We start from the raw sequence: 18529 nt of genomic DNA, 5'->3' as shown, positions 1-18529 counted from the left end.
TAATAAAATATAGTTGAAACACTATAACATGCGTATCTAACCTACATCTAATGTCTAATATATTGTAGTTTGTTAATTATTTTTTTTTCCCTACTGTTCAGAAGCGTTGTATTTTAAATGGGGCTGTAGTTCCTCCAAACCAGCAGAGGGCGCTCAGACTCTTGTTTTACCGTGTGTTAATCACACACTTCCTGTTAGTTTCCTTCCGTAAGAGCACTGTTTACACCGCTGTTTACCTTCATACATTTAGAGTTCAGGGATTTATAATAAGAAGTATCGGAGATAAGTGGACGTATTGACAGTGTTTCGTTCACTTAAGGTAAGAAAAAACGTACGTCAGAGTCCGACACGACACGACACCGGCTCAGTCTCACCTTTAACCGGCCGGTTTGTTGCCATGTGCTGTTCTCCGGACTCATGATGTAACACTTGGGCTGTGTGTGAACAGACAGTCATTCTTTAAACCAATGTTTTCCATAGTCCTGCTTTAAATTTGCCGGATATCCTGACTAACAGCTAACGACTAATAGCTAACGAGAGCACATGTGTCAATTATATGACCCGCTGGTTGGAGGGATGGAAGAATATACAGTATATACATCGGGATATTAGTCAGGCGCAATAGTGTCCATTAACATGGATAACATAAATAGAATCGCATCCTGTTATAATTACATGCACATTGTGTGCCTCAACTGCGTGTGCCAACCATACAAGGACAAACATGGCAACACTTCACATTGCAGAGTAAACAGAATGGTACTCATTACCAGGAGCATGTCTACCATTAACTATTACACAAAGGTGAACTATTGTACTACTGGATAGAGAAAGGTATGAATGAAGTTCTACTTTGCTCCAGAACAAATGGAAAAAATACAGTTTGCTTACAGGTTATTATGCTGTTATCTTACTGGTTTAGCCTGCCTAGATCAAATTGGGCTGAAAGGGGCCCCCGAACTAAAATGAGTTTGACACCCCTGAACATTAAAGCTAATGTATTGAATGGAGGTGATGATTAAATTAGCCTCTTGAGAGATTTTGTAGTTGTTCATATAGCTATTTCAGAAAGATTCTATTTATTTGCTTGTTCAAATTAGTGTCTAAATACATATAAACGCTGTGTCTACACAATAAAAGCAATAGCCGCAATGGACACAATAAATCAAAATCACATTTGCAGTGTTAAATATCAAAGCAGATAGTGTAATCTTTGTTTTTATGATGGTATTTTGCGCCTTTGAGAGTTTGTTTTTGCGTGTGTGTGCTTTTGTTTTGATACCCCTGCTGTCCAAAACAATATTTGGACACTTGAGTAAATGTAATCACAGCTGTCTCCTGGGAGGTTATGAAGCACCATATCACTCTCTGTCTAAGCCCGTTCTCGTTAATCCTGTTCACAGTGATCTGGGAAGTCACTGTCCAAACATTAGATTTAAATTAAAAAAGTAAAAACGCATTTTTAGATTGAATTTCGTTAAAATGATATTTTTTTGTGTTGATTGTACCAAATGGAATACTGTGAAAAGTTGACAAAATACCATTAAAGTAAGTATTTTCTCTAAAATTAATATTTTTTTAGGTATAAATAAATAAATAAATATAATCCTTGAAGACCAGCAACATAAAATAAGTAACATTGAAGGGTATATTTAATCCCTGATGCTCTTTAGTCTACACAGACTGAACAGGTTCGGAGCCTTTAAAATGAATAATCTGTGAATTTGTCCAGCTAGCTAGCACAAAAAATAATTAAAGCATATAAAAGTCATTCCCTGGCAGTAAGTCAAAGGTAACTTTCTATAACTTTTTTTTTTCATCCTTCACATAGAGAGAGACAGACACGGAGAGCTGTTTATCTTCTGCAGATGCCAGCGCTCCCTCTGGGGTCCAAACGTCATGCTTCCACAGGCGAGTAAAGACTTTCTGGTGCGCATACGGTTCTTCTGGAGGCCGCTCTTCCAGGGTCGCTACCTGCTGCTCACCAACACCCTGAGCGGAGGGGTCATGCTGTCGCTGGGAGACATCCTGCAGCAGACCCGGGAGAACCGCAGGGAGCCGGGCCGAGTCCGAGACTGGACGAGGACAGGTGAGAGGGAGGAGTGGGCGTGTAATAAATAGATATTAATGTAAATAAAAGGGCTTCTGATATCATGTTTTAAAGCTGTGTTGTTAATCTCCAACTCTCTACATTCAACTTGCTCCAATTTGCACTTTAATTCCGTCTTTTCCCTTTAATTTTCTGTGCAGGTCGCATGTTTGCGGTGGGCTGCTCCATGGGCCCGGTGCTGCACTACTGGTACGGTTGGCTGGACAGAGTGTACGTGGGAAAAGCTCTGGGGACTTTGAGCAAGAAGGTGCTGGTGGACCAGATGGTCGCCTCACCGACGTTGGGGATCTGGTACTTTTTAGGTGAGAAGGAGTCGATTGGGACTAAGCTGGTCGTCTCCGTCCTCCCACAATGCGCACATACACACCTCATCCAGGTGTGATCACATCAGCAGTTTCTCAGTGACACACACACACACATGTTGTGTGTCAAAGGTTGTATTTAAACACGTGGGTGAGGTCAGACAAAAGAAGGTTTGTGTGGAGTTCAAGGGCCACCGGCGATAAACCGTTTGGACATTTTCTTAGTGACTGTCAGCCTTGTTTAATTAGAGTTCAACACCCTTTTCCGGGCTTATCTGAAGTTGATCTCAATGAGCTCGCCTCTGACGCACATCTGACAGATGACTCTGTTTATCGCAGGTATGGGTCTGCTGGAGGGACACACTTTATCTGAAGGATGGGCGGAGTTCACCGACAAGTTCTGGGAATTTTATAAGGCAAGTTCACCTGTCATGGTCTGACCTGCATGCCCCACATCACACCTCACGTCCTTAACCAGATATTCTACATTTATGACTCAAACTCAACTCAACTGCCTCGTCTCAGCTCTTGTTTTTATAAAACATGAGGAGGAAAAGGCTTTTAAACTGTCTGCCCTGGAATAATGTGCAGAAGGACTTGAAATTGACACATCTCTGGGGGAATTCAACACAATTATGAAAGACAGAGACATATGTTCAACTGGATCTTGTAACTGCACTCTGTAATCCTGTAATTCCATGCCTGTTTTTCTATATGATTCCGTATTTTATTTGTGTTAGGTGCATTTGCTAAAACCATTCTCTTTCCCGTGCAGCTGTATTAGCCAGGTCACTCTTGAAAAAGAGGTTTTAAATCTCACTGATATTTACCTGGTTAAATAAAGGAGATATACACACACACGCGCACACACACACACACACACACACACACACACACACACACACACACTAGGGGTGGAGCCGAACCTGAATATTCTGAAAAGCACAAATAAGGTGTTTTTTACAAATACTTATTTCAAGCAAATGGTTTGTATTTGAGAATAAGAAAAACTTCCTATCAAAAAGCTGCTTTTTGTCATGTGACCACAGTGAGTGTTTGTGTGTCTGCCCAGATTGAGTGACATTCAGGAGTCAGTGTACACCTATTTTGAATTTTATTCTGATACAAATGCTTTTTTCCCTCAACAAATACAGATACAATCACTGGATGCTTTGCACAGCCCTGATATATACTGTATAATATACACATTATTTATTTGGTTTTGTTCTGCTCAGCCTTTCAGATGAATTTACAGCATGTTACCAAAAATCTGTTGTGCCTGTGGGACACATTGCTTATTTAGCTCCGGGGAAAATCAAAATGGTATTGTTGTCACGTTAACAGACACACTTGTGTCACAGGAGACATTTTGACAGCAGGGCAAGCACACGTGTATTAATCAAAACATAATTTAGATAATAATTTATTGTCTGTTGCACCTCGTCAGAGCAAGTCAGCCTCAGATTCTCTGCCCTGCACAAGGACAACAACTCAAAACTACTGTCCTTCTCACCCCTTTATGGGGCAAGGAACCATATATGGTCACTAAGGCACACATTTTAAATTGCATCCTTGTGAGAGGTTGAGAGATGTTCTAATGGTTTAAATACACATTTACAAGTACAGAGTCTTTTAATGATCCACAATGACACTTTAAGGTTGAACATTTCCAAGTATTTCAATGAGTGCCCTTCTCAATAAAAAAACAATTGTAAAAGTAGCTCGCAAGCTAAAAAGGAGCGGCCACCCCTGGTTGAAAGTATTTGACAGAGCTGCCGATTCAATGTTGTTGTTTTATTTTGGGGGCTATGGTTTTGTAGTTCTGTTGACCCCAGCCCCATTTTAGTCAATGACCTCAGCTGCAATGCAACTTACATCCTCCAAAATGCTCATGCACTTGAAATACTACCATGTTACAACATAAACTGAACCCTATAACAATCATGAGGCTAATATCTAGTGCAGGATTATTATACTAGAGTGGATTTGGCTTTCACTGGTGTACCTAATGAAGTGGCAGGTCAGTTTTCCTCTTTTCACGAACCTCGCCCATTCTCCATTCACTGAATTCATAGAAGCTGCAGCCTGGGCTGCTCGCCAGCCAAAGGTAACCGATAGCAAACACAGCCACCCAGCCGTAGCCGGGCTCGTGTTGATTTCCCAGCAGACTTCAAGCCTCTCGTCTCACTTTTAGCGATGTTTGCGTGTTGTAATCCATCCCTGTTTGTTTATGCTAATCCCCGTTGCTCTTGCCGACAGGCGGACTGGTGCGTTTGGCCTCCTGCTCAGATGATCAACTTCTACTTCCTCTCCCCCAAATATCGCGTCGTGTACATCAACTTCATCACCTTAGGGTGGGACACCTACCTCTCCTACCTCAAACACAGAGTAAGTCAGCGCCACCGGACGGTTTGAACACTATGGGCCTTTATGTTAAATATACGTACACATGTGATTAGCAGCATTTTTAATATTAGTCTTATTACTGTGCTCCTATGATGTTAAATTATGTGAATAACTTCGATTAACTCAAAAATAATGCACATTGAGATCCGAAAGTCTGAGAATGGGAATCTATTAGAAATGTATACAAATATCCAGTATAAGTTTCCTCTCCTAGTTAAAAAACACACACATACAAAAAAAAACAAGTTTATCCATGTTATCTCAATGCGATGTGATGACGTGTAAGACCTCAGTTGCTCCCATAAATGAAAGTAAATACGGAGTAAATAAGTCCAAGGCTCCTCTGTCTTGTTTAATCTTGAGGTGTGTTGACGTTCGTTACCCTTCTCTACAAAGGTGGAGCCTTTCTTTTCTGTCTATCAGTGAACAGACCTGTAGATAGTGAGATCACCTTTGAATCTTTTCTTGATTTGTGTGTAAGAGACAGAATTCCTAAGTAAAAACCCTCTGTCTAGTCACAAGTTAATGTCCGGAAAGCAAACAGTCTGACTTCTCACATTGTCACCGACTCCTTAATGACATGTTTCCATCGAATTCTAATTCATTTTAAACGTCTATAAATCCTCAAACCTTCTGGTTATTTCTAGGTTTACATGAGATATGACGGTTTCTCAGTGAGTTCTCAGACTTTTGGACCCTGCTCTATGATATATACACCGACCAGGCATAACATTATGACCATTGACAGGTGAATAAGTGAATAACACGGACCATCTTTTGACGATACAATGTTCAGCTGGGAAACTTTTGGACCTGGCATTCATCCGTGTGAGTGTTACTTAGACATGTACCACCTATCTAGACCTAGACTGAGCACCCCCACCCCAGAGCAGGATCCAGCCAGACACAGAAGAGCATGAAGAACAGCACAAGGTGTTGACCTGCCCTCTAGATCCCAAACTGAAGAAGTAGCCTGATCCACAGTGGCCCCTCCCCTTAATCCAAAGGCTCCCACTAACAACACGCAGGACAACACAGGAAGCCCTCAGGAGACCCATGTTAAGTGTCCAACTGTTTCGGAGCTGGTCATAATGTTATGGCTGATTTGTGTATTATTATCTGTGGTTTCTTCTTGAGTTTCCGTCTTCCTCTTCAGTAACAACAGTGAGGTAGCGCTGATTATTTCTGTTGTGTTGACAGGATGAGAGGCAGCACCCTGATCTGGCGTCAGACAGCAAATCTGTAGACGCGCAGCAGGAAGCTCTTCCACCATCCTCAGATACGAAATGAGTCCAAGGCAAATCATCACGTCGCTGATTTTACGCGTCCAGACTTCCTTTAAACTGACTACATGTATCCACGATGAAGAGGTGCTGGACCACTTCTCTCTTCCTGTCGGAAGAGTTTTAAATCTGCGTCTGTGCGATTTGTCTGAATGACGTGTGCTCCTCTGGGAGCGTTCAGGGATGACGAGCTGTTCCACTGCCCTCAAACGCTGCACTATCCAACATGAATGTCCCGTGTCCCTGTTGCTGTAGGAGAGTGTTTGTTGCAGCACCTAAAGGTTAAAAGTGCTTTTATTCATGTGCTGTCGTTAATCAGTACTGACGTGACAGAGCTGCTGGGTTTTGTTTCTTTGTTTGTTTTAATTTATATACAATGACCCATTTAAAGTTTGCCTTAATATGGACGCCACTTGTTTTTGTGCCAAATAACCTAAACCAGCTCATTCCTTTTGGTGTACTAACATTGCTTGGTTGTGGCTCTGTTAAGGGATTATTGTTAAATATAAGAGATTTATCCGAATGTGTACATGTCACCTTGATTCCTGATAGGTTGTGTAATTATTTTTAACTGTGCAGTAGATCTACTGCATCAATGACCTTATACACTGTGGATTCCTTTAGTTTTGGCGGATGAATCAGTTTGTGTGATGATAAGTGTTAACATGAACGTGTATGCCTGTGAAGCACTGTGTCATATATAAATTAAGTATTTTATGACTGAATTTTGGAACCTGTTATTTAAAAACATACCTCGTACCCCGATTGTGCTTAATGTTTAACGAGCAGCTTAACGTTTGCAATGTTTGAACAAGCAGAGAATCATAATTATCATATTTATGATGTACTTTGAAAATCTGTTGCTTTGAAATGAAACCAGGGTGTCTGAAATCTTTTAAGAACTTTAAAATAAATGGGATCATATCCTTATTTGTGCAGTTCTATTTTTTTTTACTCTCACTTGTGTTTACAAAGGGAGTTTCGTTTACAGCAACTTATGTCAGCATGTGCTGACACTGCTGTGTTACTTACTTGCCACTTTATTAGGTACACCTGTTCAGTTGCTTGCTCAACTAGCTAATCTGCCAATCAGATGGCTGCAATTCAATGCATTTATTCATGTAGACATGATCAATACAACTTACTGAAGTTCAAACCGAGCATCAGAATGAGGAAGAAAGAGGATTTAAGTGACTTTGAACGTGGTGTGGTTGTTGGTGCCTGACGGGCTGGTCTGAGTATTTCAGAAACTGCTGATCTACTGGAAAGAGAAAATAACCAGTGAGCTGCAGTTGTGTGGACGAAAATGCCTTGAGTTCACTGTACTCCAGTGGCCTCCGCAGTCACCAGATCACAATCCAATAGATGGAGCAGCTTTAGGATGTGGTGGAACGGGAGATTTACATCATAGATGTGCAGCCGACAAATCTGCAGCAACTGAGTGATGCTGTCACGTCAATGTGGACCCAGTACCTGCAAAGTTTCACCCTCCTCACACACCGAGTCTGTAGTTTGTGTTAGAGAACCACGGATTTAACATCTTCCTCTAACTGCAGGTGAGTATTGTGTCGTTGATAAACCCTGGTCATGTGAGTTTGAGGTGGGCACCACCCACAGATGAAACTCTCCCGTTCAGTTCAGTCATCGCGAAGTGAAGAAGCCATTTTTAACCAACTCACACTCATGTTAATGTTGAAATGTGTAGGTTTTTGCACCAGTCAGATTTTCCATTGTTGGAAGTGGTAAAGGAACAGAGTTATTTAGTTAAAATGAAACATGTTTTCAAACATGTCCATATATACATACATGTCCACCGTCCATATATAGACATAAGCACACGCACACACACCCTTACATATATATACACACTAAAAGTTTGTGGCAGGACACTGAGGCTTGAGGCGAGGAGGAAGCGAGCCCCTCCGAGAGGTGGGCCCCCACGAGGAAACACTGGAGAACTAAAAAACTGAAACAGTAAAATGTGGTAAGAAATAAAAAAATATTTAAAAAAAAAAATTGTGAAATAAATAAGTTAAAATACTCTTTATCCAATAAAAATAGATATATAAATGTAAATAAATATACACTTGGATTTTAAAAGAATCTAAATTAGTGGGATGAAGGCAGAAAAGCGAAATACAGCATAATGCACCGATCAGGCATAACATTATGACCACCTTTCTAATATTGTGCATGATACACTTAGAGGCCAGGTCAACATCGTGTGCTGTTCTAATGTTTTTTTAATTGTTCCTAAACCATTTGTGTGTACCAGGCTGCATCCTGCTGGGGATGGCTCCATCAAGGAGTGTCATTGCTATGGGGTGGGGGTCCCTGGTCTGGTCTAGGTGGGTGCTACATGTCTAAGTAACATCCACACTAACAACAAATCCAAACGTTTCCCAGCAGAACATTGAATAAACTCAAGATTGTCGATGTTATTTACTTCTCCTGACAGTGGATTTCATGTTGTGGCTGATCACTGTACATTGGAGTGATAAATAAAAACACATATAAAAATATGAGTTGACAACAGAGAACAAACCAGCTGAGATAAGTTTTGCTCTAATGTGTAAAAGCCGTTTTAGAAGTACGAACTGTGACCGGCAGCGGCCCTCGTCTCCATTAATAGATAGAAAGCAAATACCTTGTTCAAATATTGACTCGGCCGGCCTCGGGACTTTAGTAGGTAGCAGCAGCCCATGTTTAGAGCACTCCTCCACAGGCATTCAACACATCCTGCTATCAAGGATGTAGGCTGCGTGAGTGTTTGAGTGTTTGAATGTTGCTGATATGACCGCCTGGCGCTTCCTCTCTCAACATGCCTGTGGCGATGCGCCTCGCTGTGCTGGTGTCTCTGTTCACGGTGGCAGTCTACGGCGGTGAGTTCACATTTCACGTTAATACCTGTTAAACTCGTGAACCCAGAGCCTTTGGGGACTTGAATTTGTTCTAGTTTTGTGAAGATGCAAATGTATGCAAACAGGAAACCGCCTGCACCAAGAGGAAGGATCAGAGCGTGAGCCTGAAGTGCAGTGTGCTTATTGATAACAAAAGAAAAATGCTGTTTTATATGTAATTTTATGTCTCAAACTGTAACATAAAGCAATGTTAAAGCTCAGGATTAGATCTAAAGCTAAGCTTGTACTGATCTGCCAGGTTTCTGTAAAATACAACACGTTTTATATGAACCAGATCAAACTGAAATGTACAGTTACAATTAGAAAACAAAATCCTCAGAGGATGTTAAAGTAAATGAGAAGGTCATGACTGGCTGGTTACTGACGCAGATATTTAATCAGTGACAGTGATAATAGGTTAAACCTACAGGCTCTGAGGTGTCTGCCGCTTCTGCAAACACTTTAATGAACACACGCTCACGCTTTGACTGCGGACGACCAGCTGTTTGTCTGCACCGCCAGTCAACACAAATCATTACCAGACAGACTGTTAATTCTGCTTCATTAAACACGCCGCAGAGTCAACAGTTCAAGCTGTGACTTCACGCCACCACCGTCAGCTCGTCGAGCTTGTGCAGCTGTGCTAGAAATTGTAGCTGGTCAAATTTACACTCGGACGTCTCATCCACGCCGGCATAAGTGCTGGAGCTTTTTAGTGCGTGCTAGCCCTGATAACAGGAACAGTCTCACCCTCGAGGTCCCAGGTGAAGCTTTGACAGTATCACATAGCGTAGCAAAGAGCGTTTTTAAACTTTTTTTAAATTTCCTAGATAATCTCAATGTTTTAGATTTGCAAATTTTTGTTCATTTTTATTTGTAATGCTATTTTTAATTTTTTGTAATTTTTATTTTATTTACACCTGAAGGGCCTTGACGTGAAATGAATTTGGCTAAAAATGTCAGTTTTGTTTGAGTTTAAGTGTTGAGGATGGCTCCAACCTAAACGAGGCCATCCCCCTGGACTATCTTGAAAAGTTTTATATTTTGACTGATCTGCTTAACAACACGTTTTAAAGTCAATCTACAAATTTAAATTAAAAAAAATGCACCAAAATTGACTGAGAGCAGCACTAACCACATCTGATCCTGATCTATGACGATACAGGAAGTTTTATTTGTGGACTTATGTTTCGTATTAATCTGAAGCTGCAAAAAAAATGTAGGAAGTCAAACATACAATATTTGCTTCTGAATTATAGTAGTATAAAGTCCACGTCAGCAGTTTGTCCTTCTCGCGTGTTACTGCCACGTCTGAGCATCTGATTTTCTCAAATTAAGTATACCAGACTGTATTCTGCTCTATACGTCAGTATGAAGTGAACTAATAGATAAAAAAACTATTCTCTGCATTGTTTTTAAAGTTTTTCTTACACAGTACATCTGGAACGGAGGCCCCAGAGGATCATAATGAGGAAAGAGTTTTCTGAACTCTGAACTACACTCACAGTTGATTTAAAAGAAAGAGTCCACCTAAAAACTGTAACTAAATGATAATAAGTTATCACCGTACACTGTCACACACGTGTTTCTTACTTTAGCTGCTGACAGATTATGTCCACATGACAGTTTACGTCCGGATCCTGTTGTCTGAGGCAACAAAATTGAATCTGTTGGCGTGGTTTAACAATCTACATCCACAAGGTTCTCATGAGGTCATGAACATGCTTATGTTTTCATTTTTCCTGAACACGCATGACAGTTCTGGCATGTGTTATTTATTTATTTATTGTTTTACCTCTGCCTCACCCGTCACACCTCACCAGGCATCTTGACTTTCTAGTTAACTGACTTCGACTCCTACCTCATCTGTTTCCCATATGACCCTGTCTCTGACTCATATTTTGTACCTATACTTTTTTGCCAGCTTTTGCTAGTTTTATTCTCCCTTTATCTTCCTTCCTGCCTGGGTTGTGTTTGCACGCTGTTCCTCAATCAACACGTTTAGATGCACATGAAAAAAACAAATTATTGCCTTAATCAGACTTAAATCAGACAATTTAAGCGTAGGTAAAGACGTCACTGACTAAATTTGGAGTTTCCCTTATCTGATTAAGATACCCAGATAATGCGACGGGAAATCGTTTATCTCTGGTATATATACACCATAATCAGACTTTAACTCGACAATGTGTGTGTGCATGCTGCACAACCACTGCACTGGCTTATGGCCCCATAAGATACCCTGTGTCTGAAATCATGCACTCACTCCCCCACCTCGACTCACTACAGAGTGCAACCCTACGTAAAAAAGAAAAAAAAAAAAAGTTTCATATTTTTGCAACGAAATTTGAAAAATGTTTCTTAGATTCTCATACATAAGGGGTAGGGGCTGATTTCGGACACAGCCAAAAACCTCCAAGAAAGCCAGTCGCAGAAGAAGAAGGTAAACACAGCCGGTAGAAGAACCACCTGAGGGACAGTGTGCATCTTATCTGCACCATAGGTAGCACGCATATTATGTATGAGATTAAAACACAGTACTATTATCCATCTGGTTGATGTTTGAAATGCCGGTCTGCCGCATTAGGCTCCAGTTGTTTATTACATGACATAATAGGTCAACCAAAAAGGGGTCTGCATTAACTTGCTAAAAAGACACATATCGCCACCTAGTGTGGAGGAGGAGAACATGTTCCCATCAGTTATTCAGTTTTCTCCGTTGTATGTGAACTAGGACAAGGACCATGTTCAGAAAGTCGATTGCGCTGTCTTCCTGATCCTAGGGTGGCTAATTTACTAAACCTCCAACTGAATGAGTAATTCAGTCAACAGATTTCGGGCATAGCCAAAAATATCGATCGCAGAAGAAGAAGAAGAACCACCTGAGGGATAGTGTAGATCTTATCTACACCAGAAGTAGCACGCACATCACGTACGAGATTAAAAAACTGTATTATTATCCATCTGGCTGTTGTTTGAAATGCTGGTCTGCCGTCTTAGACTCCAGTTGATGCAGTAGCTCATCCCGAAAGGGGGGCACTGTAGCCTGCTAAAAAGGACACATCGACACCTGGTGTAGAGGAGGAGAACATTTTTCTGTAAGTTATTCAATTTTCCCCATTGCATGTAAACTGGGACAAGGACCACATTCAGAAAGTGAAATTTGCTGTCTTCCTGATCCCAGGGTGGCTAGTTTGCTAAGCCTCTAAAAACTATTGGACTAATTCAGTCAACAGATGAATCAGAAAAGCAAACACACTCCATCCTGTTACAGCGCTGATCGTGATGATGTGGTTCCAAGTTAAACTAAAGTGGAGTTCTCTCCTTTTAGATCAACACTTCAGCTGTGTTATCTCATTTCAAAATGCCGACCAACCCTCTGCACTAGCCTCTTAATCAGGTGTGAATGCTGTGCATCATCACATTGTTTTTCATGTTGTTTGTTCCTGTGTAGACGACACCACTTCCCTTGGAGTTGAACAGACAACCACAAGTACTGAAGACCTCACCAGCTCGGGGAGTTCATTCTCAACCACAACCATCACATCGCTGAGTCCCGCTACAACAGGCCAGATCACCTCTGTAGTGACTTCATTTTCACAACTCCCCAGCTCACCCGCTTCATCCACAACCACAACCAACACTTCACAGGATCCCACTACAACACACCAGATCACCTCTGTAGTCACTTCGTCTTCACACCTCACCAATTCACCCACTTCATCAACAACCAACACGTCTCAGAACCACACAACAACGCAGCAGGCGACCTCAGCTGTCACTCCAACTTCACCGCAAACACCCAACAGGACAGAGGAAACTTATTCGAGCACTACCTCTCAAACTACAACCACCAACCAGACGACAAACGCGACGGTTTCCCAGGAATCAGCTCTCCCGACGATATCAGAACCAGCAAAATCCACCACAACCGACGATGCAGGTCAATAATGTCAGCCCAGGGGGCTTGACGGTTCACTTTTGATACTGAATCGGAAAACAGTGATTTAATCGTCACCACAATGTAAAAAAATGGAAATGTTTCTCTCATGGTTGTGTGTTAAATGTTTATTCAGCAGGGACGTTGATTTAAAGCACAATTCCAGTAAAGGCTGAAGGTTGCAGTTGGCTATTGTAGTTTATTTTTTCAAAACAATAAGAACTGACATACCACAAACGGCATTTAGACCAAAATGTTATGCAATAATGACGCAGAGGGAGATTGGATTCACAATTATACTGCAAATGAGAAAAACTAACTTATCTAAACTATCTTATTATATGGTGCATTGAAGAAATAGGTCACGAGTGTTAATCATACAGCCCAGCATGAATTTGCAAACTGTACAAAACACACAGAAGACTGCATTTTTTTTCAATTAACTATAATAACTGCAATTCCTAATTCGCCCAGTTTTTTTTAAAGTGGACAGAACACAACACTGAGACCCAGGACTAAACAGCAGACAAGAAATCTAAGTCTTTTTTTTTTTTTGAAGGATAGTTTCTCCTAATTCACTTGATCTTCTTTGAGATCAAATTAGGCTGTTGTGGCCCCCATCTACAATGAGTTTGACACCCCTGAAATAGAACAACGTTCAATACCACCAGGATGTAGATCTACAACGCGGTGATTAATCTATACACACACACAATGATCTTTAGCGGCAAGTACAAAGTACATTCAGGTACAGTACAGTTAGTAAGTAGAAAATGCAAACAACACTTAGCTCAACAGGAAATTAACAGTTACTTAGAATGATGGATTAGCAACACATTAGCTTCAGACTGTTAGCCGTGGCTAGTGTGGGCAGCAGTAGACTGATCTCTTGAAGCTAAAATTCTACTAAATCATTAACAGCTGTTATTAAATAAGAACTAAAAAAATAAATAAATAAATACAAGATGATAATGCTCCATTGAAGGTGAATGTGAAAGTTGTTATGAATATTTGTTTGGTCGCAGATGAAACAAAATGGCGGATGTGCCAGGAGTGGTTGCCATAAGTAACGGAAGGTTGACCTGCAACAAACTGCTGTTGAACAAAACGGTTTTAGTACATATTTGATTGTAGTGCGTTTTGCACTCTGAGAGTCCTTTACTGGAAGGTTTAGTGTTTAAATCATGTCCAGTTTTGTTTGTTTTTAGTTTTTTGGACAGAAGGCATTATGTAGTTCATTGAGTCTCACTATTTGTCTCGCCTCCAGCTCTTTCACCGAACTGGGAAGAAGATGACTTGAAAGACAACCCCGGCCTCGTGGCCATCATTTGCATCTTCTGTATCATCGTCGCTCTCGTGCTCGTGGTAATCACAGTGAAATGTATCCGATCACCGAGGGCCAACTTCGAGAGGCTTGAAGATGTGCCTATGGTGAGTTGTTACATTCACAGGTTTTCTTCTTTTTAGTTTAATTCAAGACAGAATTTAAGTAATGATTGATTTGTTTTGATCCATGTCATTGACAAGGAACTTTGCACAGAGACTGGTGGTTTCCGGGGGATGTACTGCAGTTTTCACTACGTGTCATTATCAGGTTAAAAATTCTGCAGCTGGTTAATAATTAGGTTGTTAGTTTTAATAGTAATATATTGATAGATAAGGAATGACATAAGGTCCTTGAACTTTTGTACAGTACTGTTACTTATAAAATAAATGCAAATATTAAGGAACATGGGAGCCAAAATAACAAAGAAGACTAATGAGACTGCACCTTGTATGTAACATGTTTGGTTTTTCCACCAGCAGGGGGCGAAGCTTCCTGGTTATTGTACAGAAGGGAAAGTGGAATGGGCTTCTCGCTCAACAGTGAATAAAAATAGTAATACCATGATCTTAACCTTGAACTAAAACTGTGTTATTTACCATATGATACAGGTATATAACTAAACTTATTAGTTTTAATTCCTACAATAATAATAGTCTTAATGATGAAAATAACAGACGGTTAAAGTGCTTTACTTTTGTCTCATTCCTTCACTTATCACTTATGTGCATACTTATACTTTCTTTTAGGCTCAGTACAAACGCACACCCTTATACACAACCCATCTGTGCTGTCTGGTGTAAAGATAAAAAAAAATGAAAACAGTGAATGTAACTAATAACCCTGACAGTGCATGAGTTCTGGCGTTTTAAACGTTTTCATCATGTTGTCGTGTGTCATTTTCTTCCTTTTCCTGTCAACATTGTGCGTGGTGGTTTGCTGCTCTCTGTTCTACGCAAACAGGAAGTCTGACTGAATTGTGTGAAAGAGTCTCACAGGACAACGTGTGGTGCATTTATCGTGGCTCAAGTTAGTCTTTAGAAAAGAAAGCTTATCGTTAACGGCCCATCAGTGCGTCAGCAGGTATTTAGACACTGTCAGCATCCTGCAGCCGTGAGACATTGTTTCTTGTGTGCGCAGGAATCAGGTCTCGAGGAGATTCTCCACCGAGACAAAAGAATAACTTTCCTTAGAATAATGACTCATTGAGCGCTATGTTAGATTTTCATCTGTGGCGATGATATATTAGAAAGAATTTCAATTCGGTGTTCTTTGGTAGAGTGGAAGAGTTATGATCTCAATATAAGCACTAACTGGAAATCTGTAAGATTTTATGGCAGAGCCGTTGTATGGGATTTCACACGTATTCCTCATAACGTTAAAGTTTTAATCTTTATTGCCTCACAACTGTAGTGGCCGTAAACGTCTTTCTGGATGCTTGGCTGGCTTAGAACAGAGTGTATTTTATACGAAAGGAGTGAGCATGACGAACTGATGAAACAGCTGATTTTGCAGAATGAGCAGGTGGTGATGAAATGATAACTGAGAAAGGTTAATAAATCACACAACTGCGGACGGGGGATCGAGATGTTGACGCAGGCCTCAGAATATTCCTATTGTTGGACAACATGCACAAATGGCATAATTTAAACAGACCTTCAAATCCGTTTTAACGTGCACCAAATGAACAAATGAGCAAATCGCTAGCAGCTTCACACGGGCGGCTCATCGTCAGTGCTTCACATTCTATATTTAGTTAAATTTGTCCTAGGTATGACAGTAGGGACTTACTCTACACTCATTTATTTCTTTTAACCCCTAACCCTGTGTTCTGTCACCACTTCAGGGAAAAGTGAACGAGGAGTCTCCTTTCGCCCTGTATTCAAAATGACAGAAGATGCTTCATCGGACAACAAACAACAGGGGGAGTCCAGTCAGCTGTACAACCTGGATGTTTCTGCACAACAAACAAACAAAAAAAACAAAAAACACTCTCCACCTGCAATGATCCCAACTTTAAGTACACTCGCAGAGCAGGTTTTATGTGTGTTTCAGGCTTTCACCTCTTTACGTTGCACTTTTGTCAATGCCAGTGGAGTATTTCCGCCTCAGGTTTGACCTTTGACTTATTTATTAGACTGCTCGTAATCCATTTGATTTAGATGCCTGATCAGTTAGCTCCTGCACGCATTCTTCCTCCTCTAAGCAAGCACTTATGGTTCATATCATATCTGTCACATTAAGTTTCCCTCTTAAGTTTGAATATGCATGCAGATTGGTGTCATCAACAGTACACATATAGATGTGTGAATCTCAGTGTTTACATAAAAAACAATTTGGGACAAATACTGTAGAAACAGCAAATTGAAAGGACTTGTGCTCATATGAGTTATAGTTTACATGTTTTAAACATTATGTCTTTTCTGACTTTAGGCCTCCTACACGGGCACAACATTGTTCAGAAGTAAACTGGTTGATTTAATCCAGTTTCAGGAAGAACACCAAAAAAACACAATTTAATAAAAGTATTATGGCCATGAAACACTGAGGGCTTTTAAAGCCTGATTTTAAACAATAGTCACGTGTCCATGTGTGCACTAAAGTATATTTAGCGTCCTGTAATCATTCCTCCTGTTCATACTGGCAATGGCCACATCTATTTTCAGTTTGTCGAGGCGACAAAGTCCACAGGTTATTTAGGACTAATGTGCAGTCACGGCCGTTCCAAATTATTCAAATCTAGTTGATGTTTATTTGTAATGTAGTACACATCCTGCAGCTCAACAGCTCTCTCTATAAGCCCGTGACCTGACCAAGGGAGAATAACCTAAAAAGAGGAGGAGGAAGACCTAAAGCTAGAATTAATTCCAATAAATGCAGGAACAATTCTAGTTTATCTCTCTGAACTTTCAAATTCAAACAGTTTTGCAGATCATTAAATATAACTCTTGTTAATTAGTTCATTCCTGCATTTACTCAATAATAAACTTGAACCAGGTTGCTTTTCCATTTGTGTTCCTCCACACTGTAATAACAGCTCGATGCAAAATAGATTCACGGCACCGTGTGTATTCATTTACATACCTCAAACAACTCTGTGGAACAGAGACACACACACAACCCCTGTCCCACAAGAATGAAAACTTCCCGGGTTAATCATTTCAGTCACGTTTCTCTCAGTTAATCGATGCTTTTCTTTAAATCATTTTCTGTATGCTATACGCTTATCGTTAAAAGTACATAGTTGTGATATAATAAAATGATTGTTCATGCTTGAATGTTCTTTTTATTTTGATGTTTCACTCTTCCATTCACTGGCCCTTGTTACTGGAATTATTGCCTCAGGTTAACATAGTGCAAATCCTTCAGCTAACCAATTATCAGAAGAACTACCCATCAGGACTCCCGTCTTTACGCACACTTTAAATGACTCAGTCTCCAGAGATAAAGTAATGCGTCTGCAGGGCTTGATGAGGTGAGGAATGGATTACTAAAAAAGGTCAGGACCGGTAAGATGACTGGCCAAACTAGACGAGTGTCTGGATAAGAGCATGTTCTTTCTGTATCTTGTGTAACTACTCAAAGCAAAAAAAAACAGAATGGAAGACTTGTCCTTACTTCCTTAAACATGATTAAAATGATTAGTGCGACTGCAGCAAGTCTGTCCATCTGCTTCAGAGCAAAGAAACACAAATAACTAGATGCTATGAAGTAGGTTCCCAAATGAAGACTGACTTTGGTTCAACATGTTTCTTTAATTTTCTTGAAATAATGAACCTTTTCGGAGTTGCAATAATTTTCACATGCAGCATCTTTAAGACACGACACATATATAATGCTAAAATAATAATAAACCTGTAAATCTGTATTATAGACCAGAAATTGTATAAAAAAATAATTTTAAAAAAAACTTTTCTAACTGAAGAATGAACGTAACAGCCCTGAACTACTAACAAACAAATCGGGCTAGTCAGGTGAGTTTTTTTGAATGTTGAACCTCTCCCTTTATTTATCAGTTTAGATTGATGGAGATAGTTCTGCTATTATAGTACGTGAAAATGATCTGAAACGTTGGGTGGCCCGTGCTTTTAAAACTTTCATGCCATTTGCATGGTGGCGTCATTAAAATAGGTCAAGGGAGGTGGGTCATTCTGAAAAACATACAGGGAGATAAGGCGGCATAAGTAGGCTATCAACTGATAAGCTTGTATGACCTAAACAAATGACTGATAAGCTAATAAACAAACAGAATTGTAGGCGTGCG

The 18529-nt window shown here is 40.3% G+C and overlaps 2 protein-coding genes across 3 annotated transcripts; both read left to right on the top strand.

Moving 5' to 3' along the window:
- Positions 1 to 181: 181 nt before the first annotated feature.
- Positions 182 to 7031, top strand: mpv17l2 (MPV17 mitochondrial inner membrane protein like 2). 2 transcript variants are annotated; one of them, XM_047586203.1, is made up of 6 exons: positions 182 to 319; positions 1832 to 2089; positions 2251 to 2412; positions 2752 to 2828; positions 4672 to 4800; positions 6019 to 7031. In XM_047586203.1, exons 2-6 carry the CDS (start codon positions 1900 to 1902, stop codon positions 6106 to 6108), a joined length of 648 nt encoding a protein of 215 aa, XP_047442159.1. In that variant the 5' UTR covers positions 182 to 319; positions 1832 to 1899; the 3' UTR covers positions 6109 to 7031. The 2 variants fall into 2 exon arrangements, with proteins under 2 accessions (XP_047442159.1, XP_047442160.1); XM_047586204.1 differs by having other exon boundaries at positions 192 to 319; positions 1869 to 2089.
- Positions 7032 to 8813: 1782 nt separating this feature from the next.
- LOC125008819 (cell wall integrity and stress response component 4-like) lies at positions 8814 to 17543 on the top strand. Its single transcript, XM_047586138.1, has 4 exons — positions 8814 to 8983; positions 12456 to 12944; positions 14209 to 14372; positions 16112 to 17543. Exons 1-4 carry the CDS (start codon positions 8923 to 8925, stop codon positions 16154 to 16156), a joined length of 759 nt encoding a protein of 252 aa, XP_047442094.1. The 5' UTR covers positions 8814 to 8922; the 3' UTR covers positions 16157 to 17543.
- Positions 17544 to 18529: the final 986 nt, after the last annotated feature.

The sequence above is a fragment of the Mugil cephalus genome, chromosome 6, assembly GCF_022458985.1.
Source record: "Mugil cephalus isolate CIBA_MC_2020 chromosome 6, CIBA_Mcephalus_1.1, whole genome shotgun sequence".
NCBI classification, from domain to species: domain Eukaryota; kingdom Metazoa; phylum Chordata; class Actinopteri; order Mugiliformes; family Mugilidae; genus Mugil; species Mugil cephalus.
This window is presented reverse-complemented; position numbering and strand designations above follow the sequence as displayed.

Excerpts from the sequence above, each read along its gene's own strand:
- mpv17l2 (XM_047586203.1), top strand. The coding sequence starts at position 1,900 with ATGCTTCCACAGGCGAGTAAAGACTTTCTGGTGCGCATACGGTTCTTC. Across the intron at positions 2,413-2,751 it reads GGGGATCTGGTACTTTTTAG|GTATGGGTCTGCTGGAGGGA; the intron begins GTGAGAAGGAGT and ends TGTTTATCGCAG. Across the intron at positions 4,801-6,018 it reads TCTCCTACCTCAAACACAGA|GATGAGAGGCAGCACCCTGA; the intron begins GTAAGTCAGCGC and ends TTGTGTTGACAG.
- LOC125008819 (XM_047586138.1), top strand. The coding sequence starts at position 8,923 with ATGCCTGTGGCGATGCGCCTCGCTGTGCTGGTGTCTCTGTTCACGGTG. Across the intron at positions 8,984-12,455 it reads CACGGTGGCAGTCTACGGCG|ACGACACCACTTCCCTTGGA; the intron begins GTGAGTTCACAT and ends GTTCCTGTGTAG. Across the intron at positions 14,373-16,111 it reads GGCTTGAAGATGTGCCTATG|GGAAAAGTGAACGAGGAGTC; the intron begins GTGAGTTGTTAC and ends TCACCACTTCAG.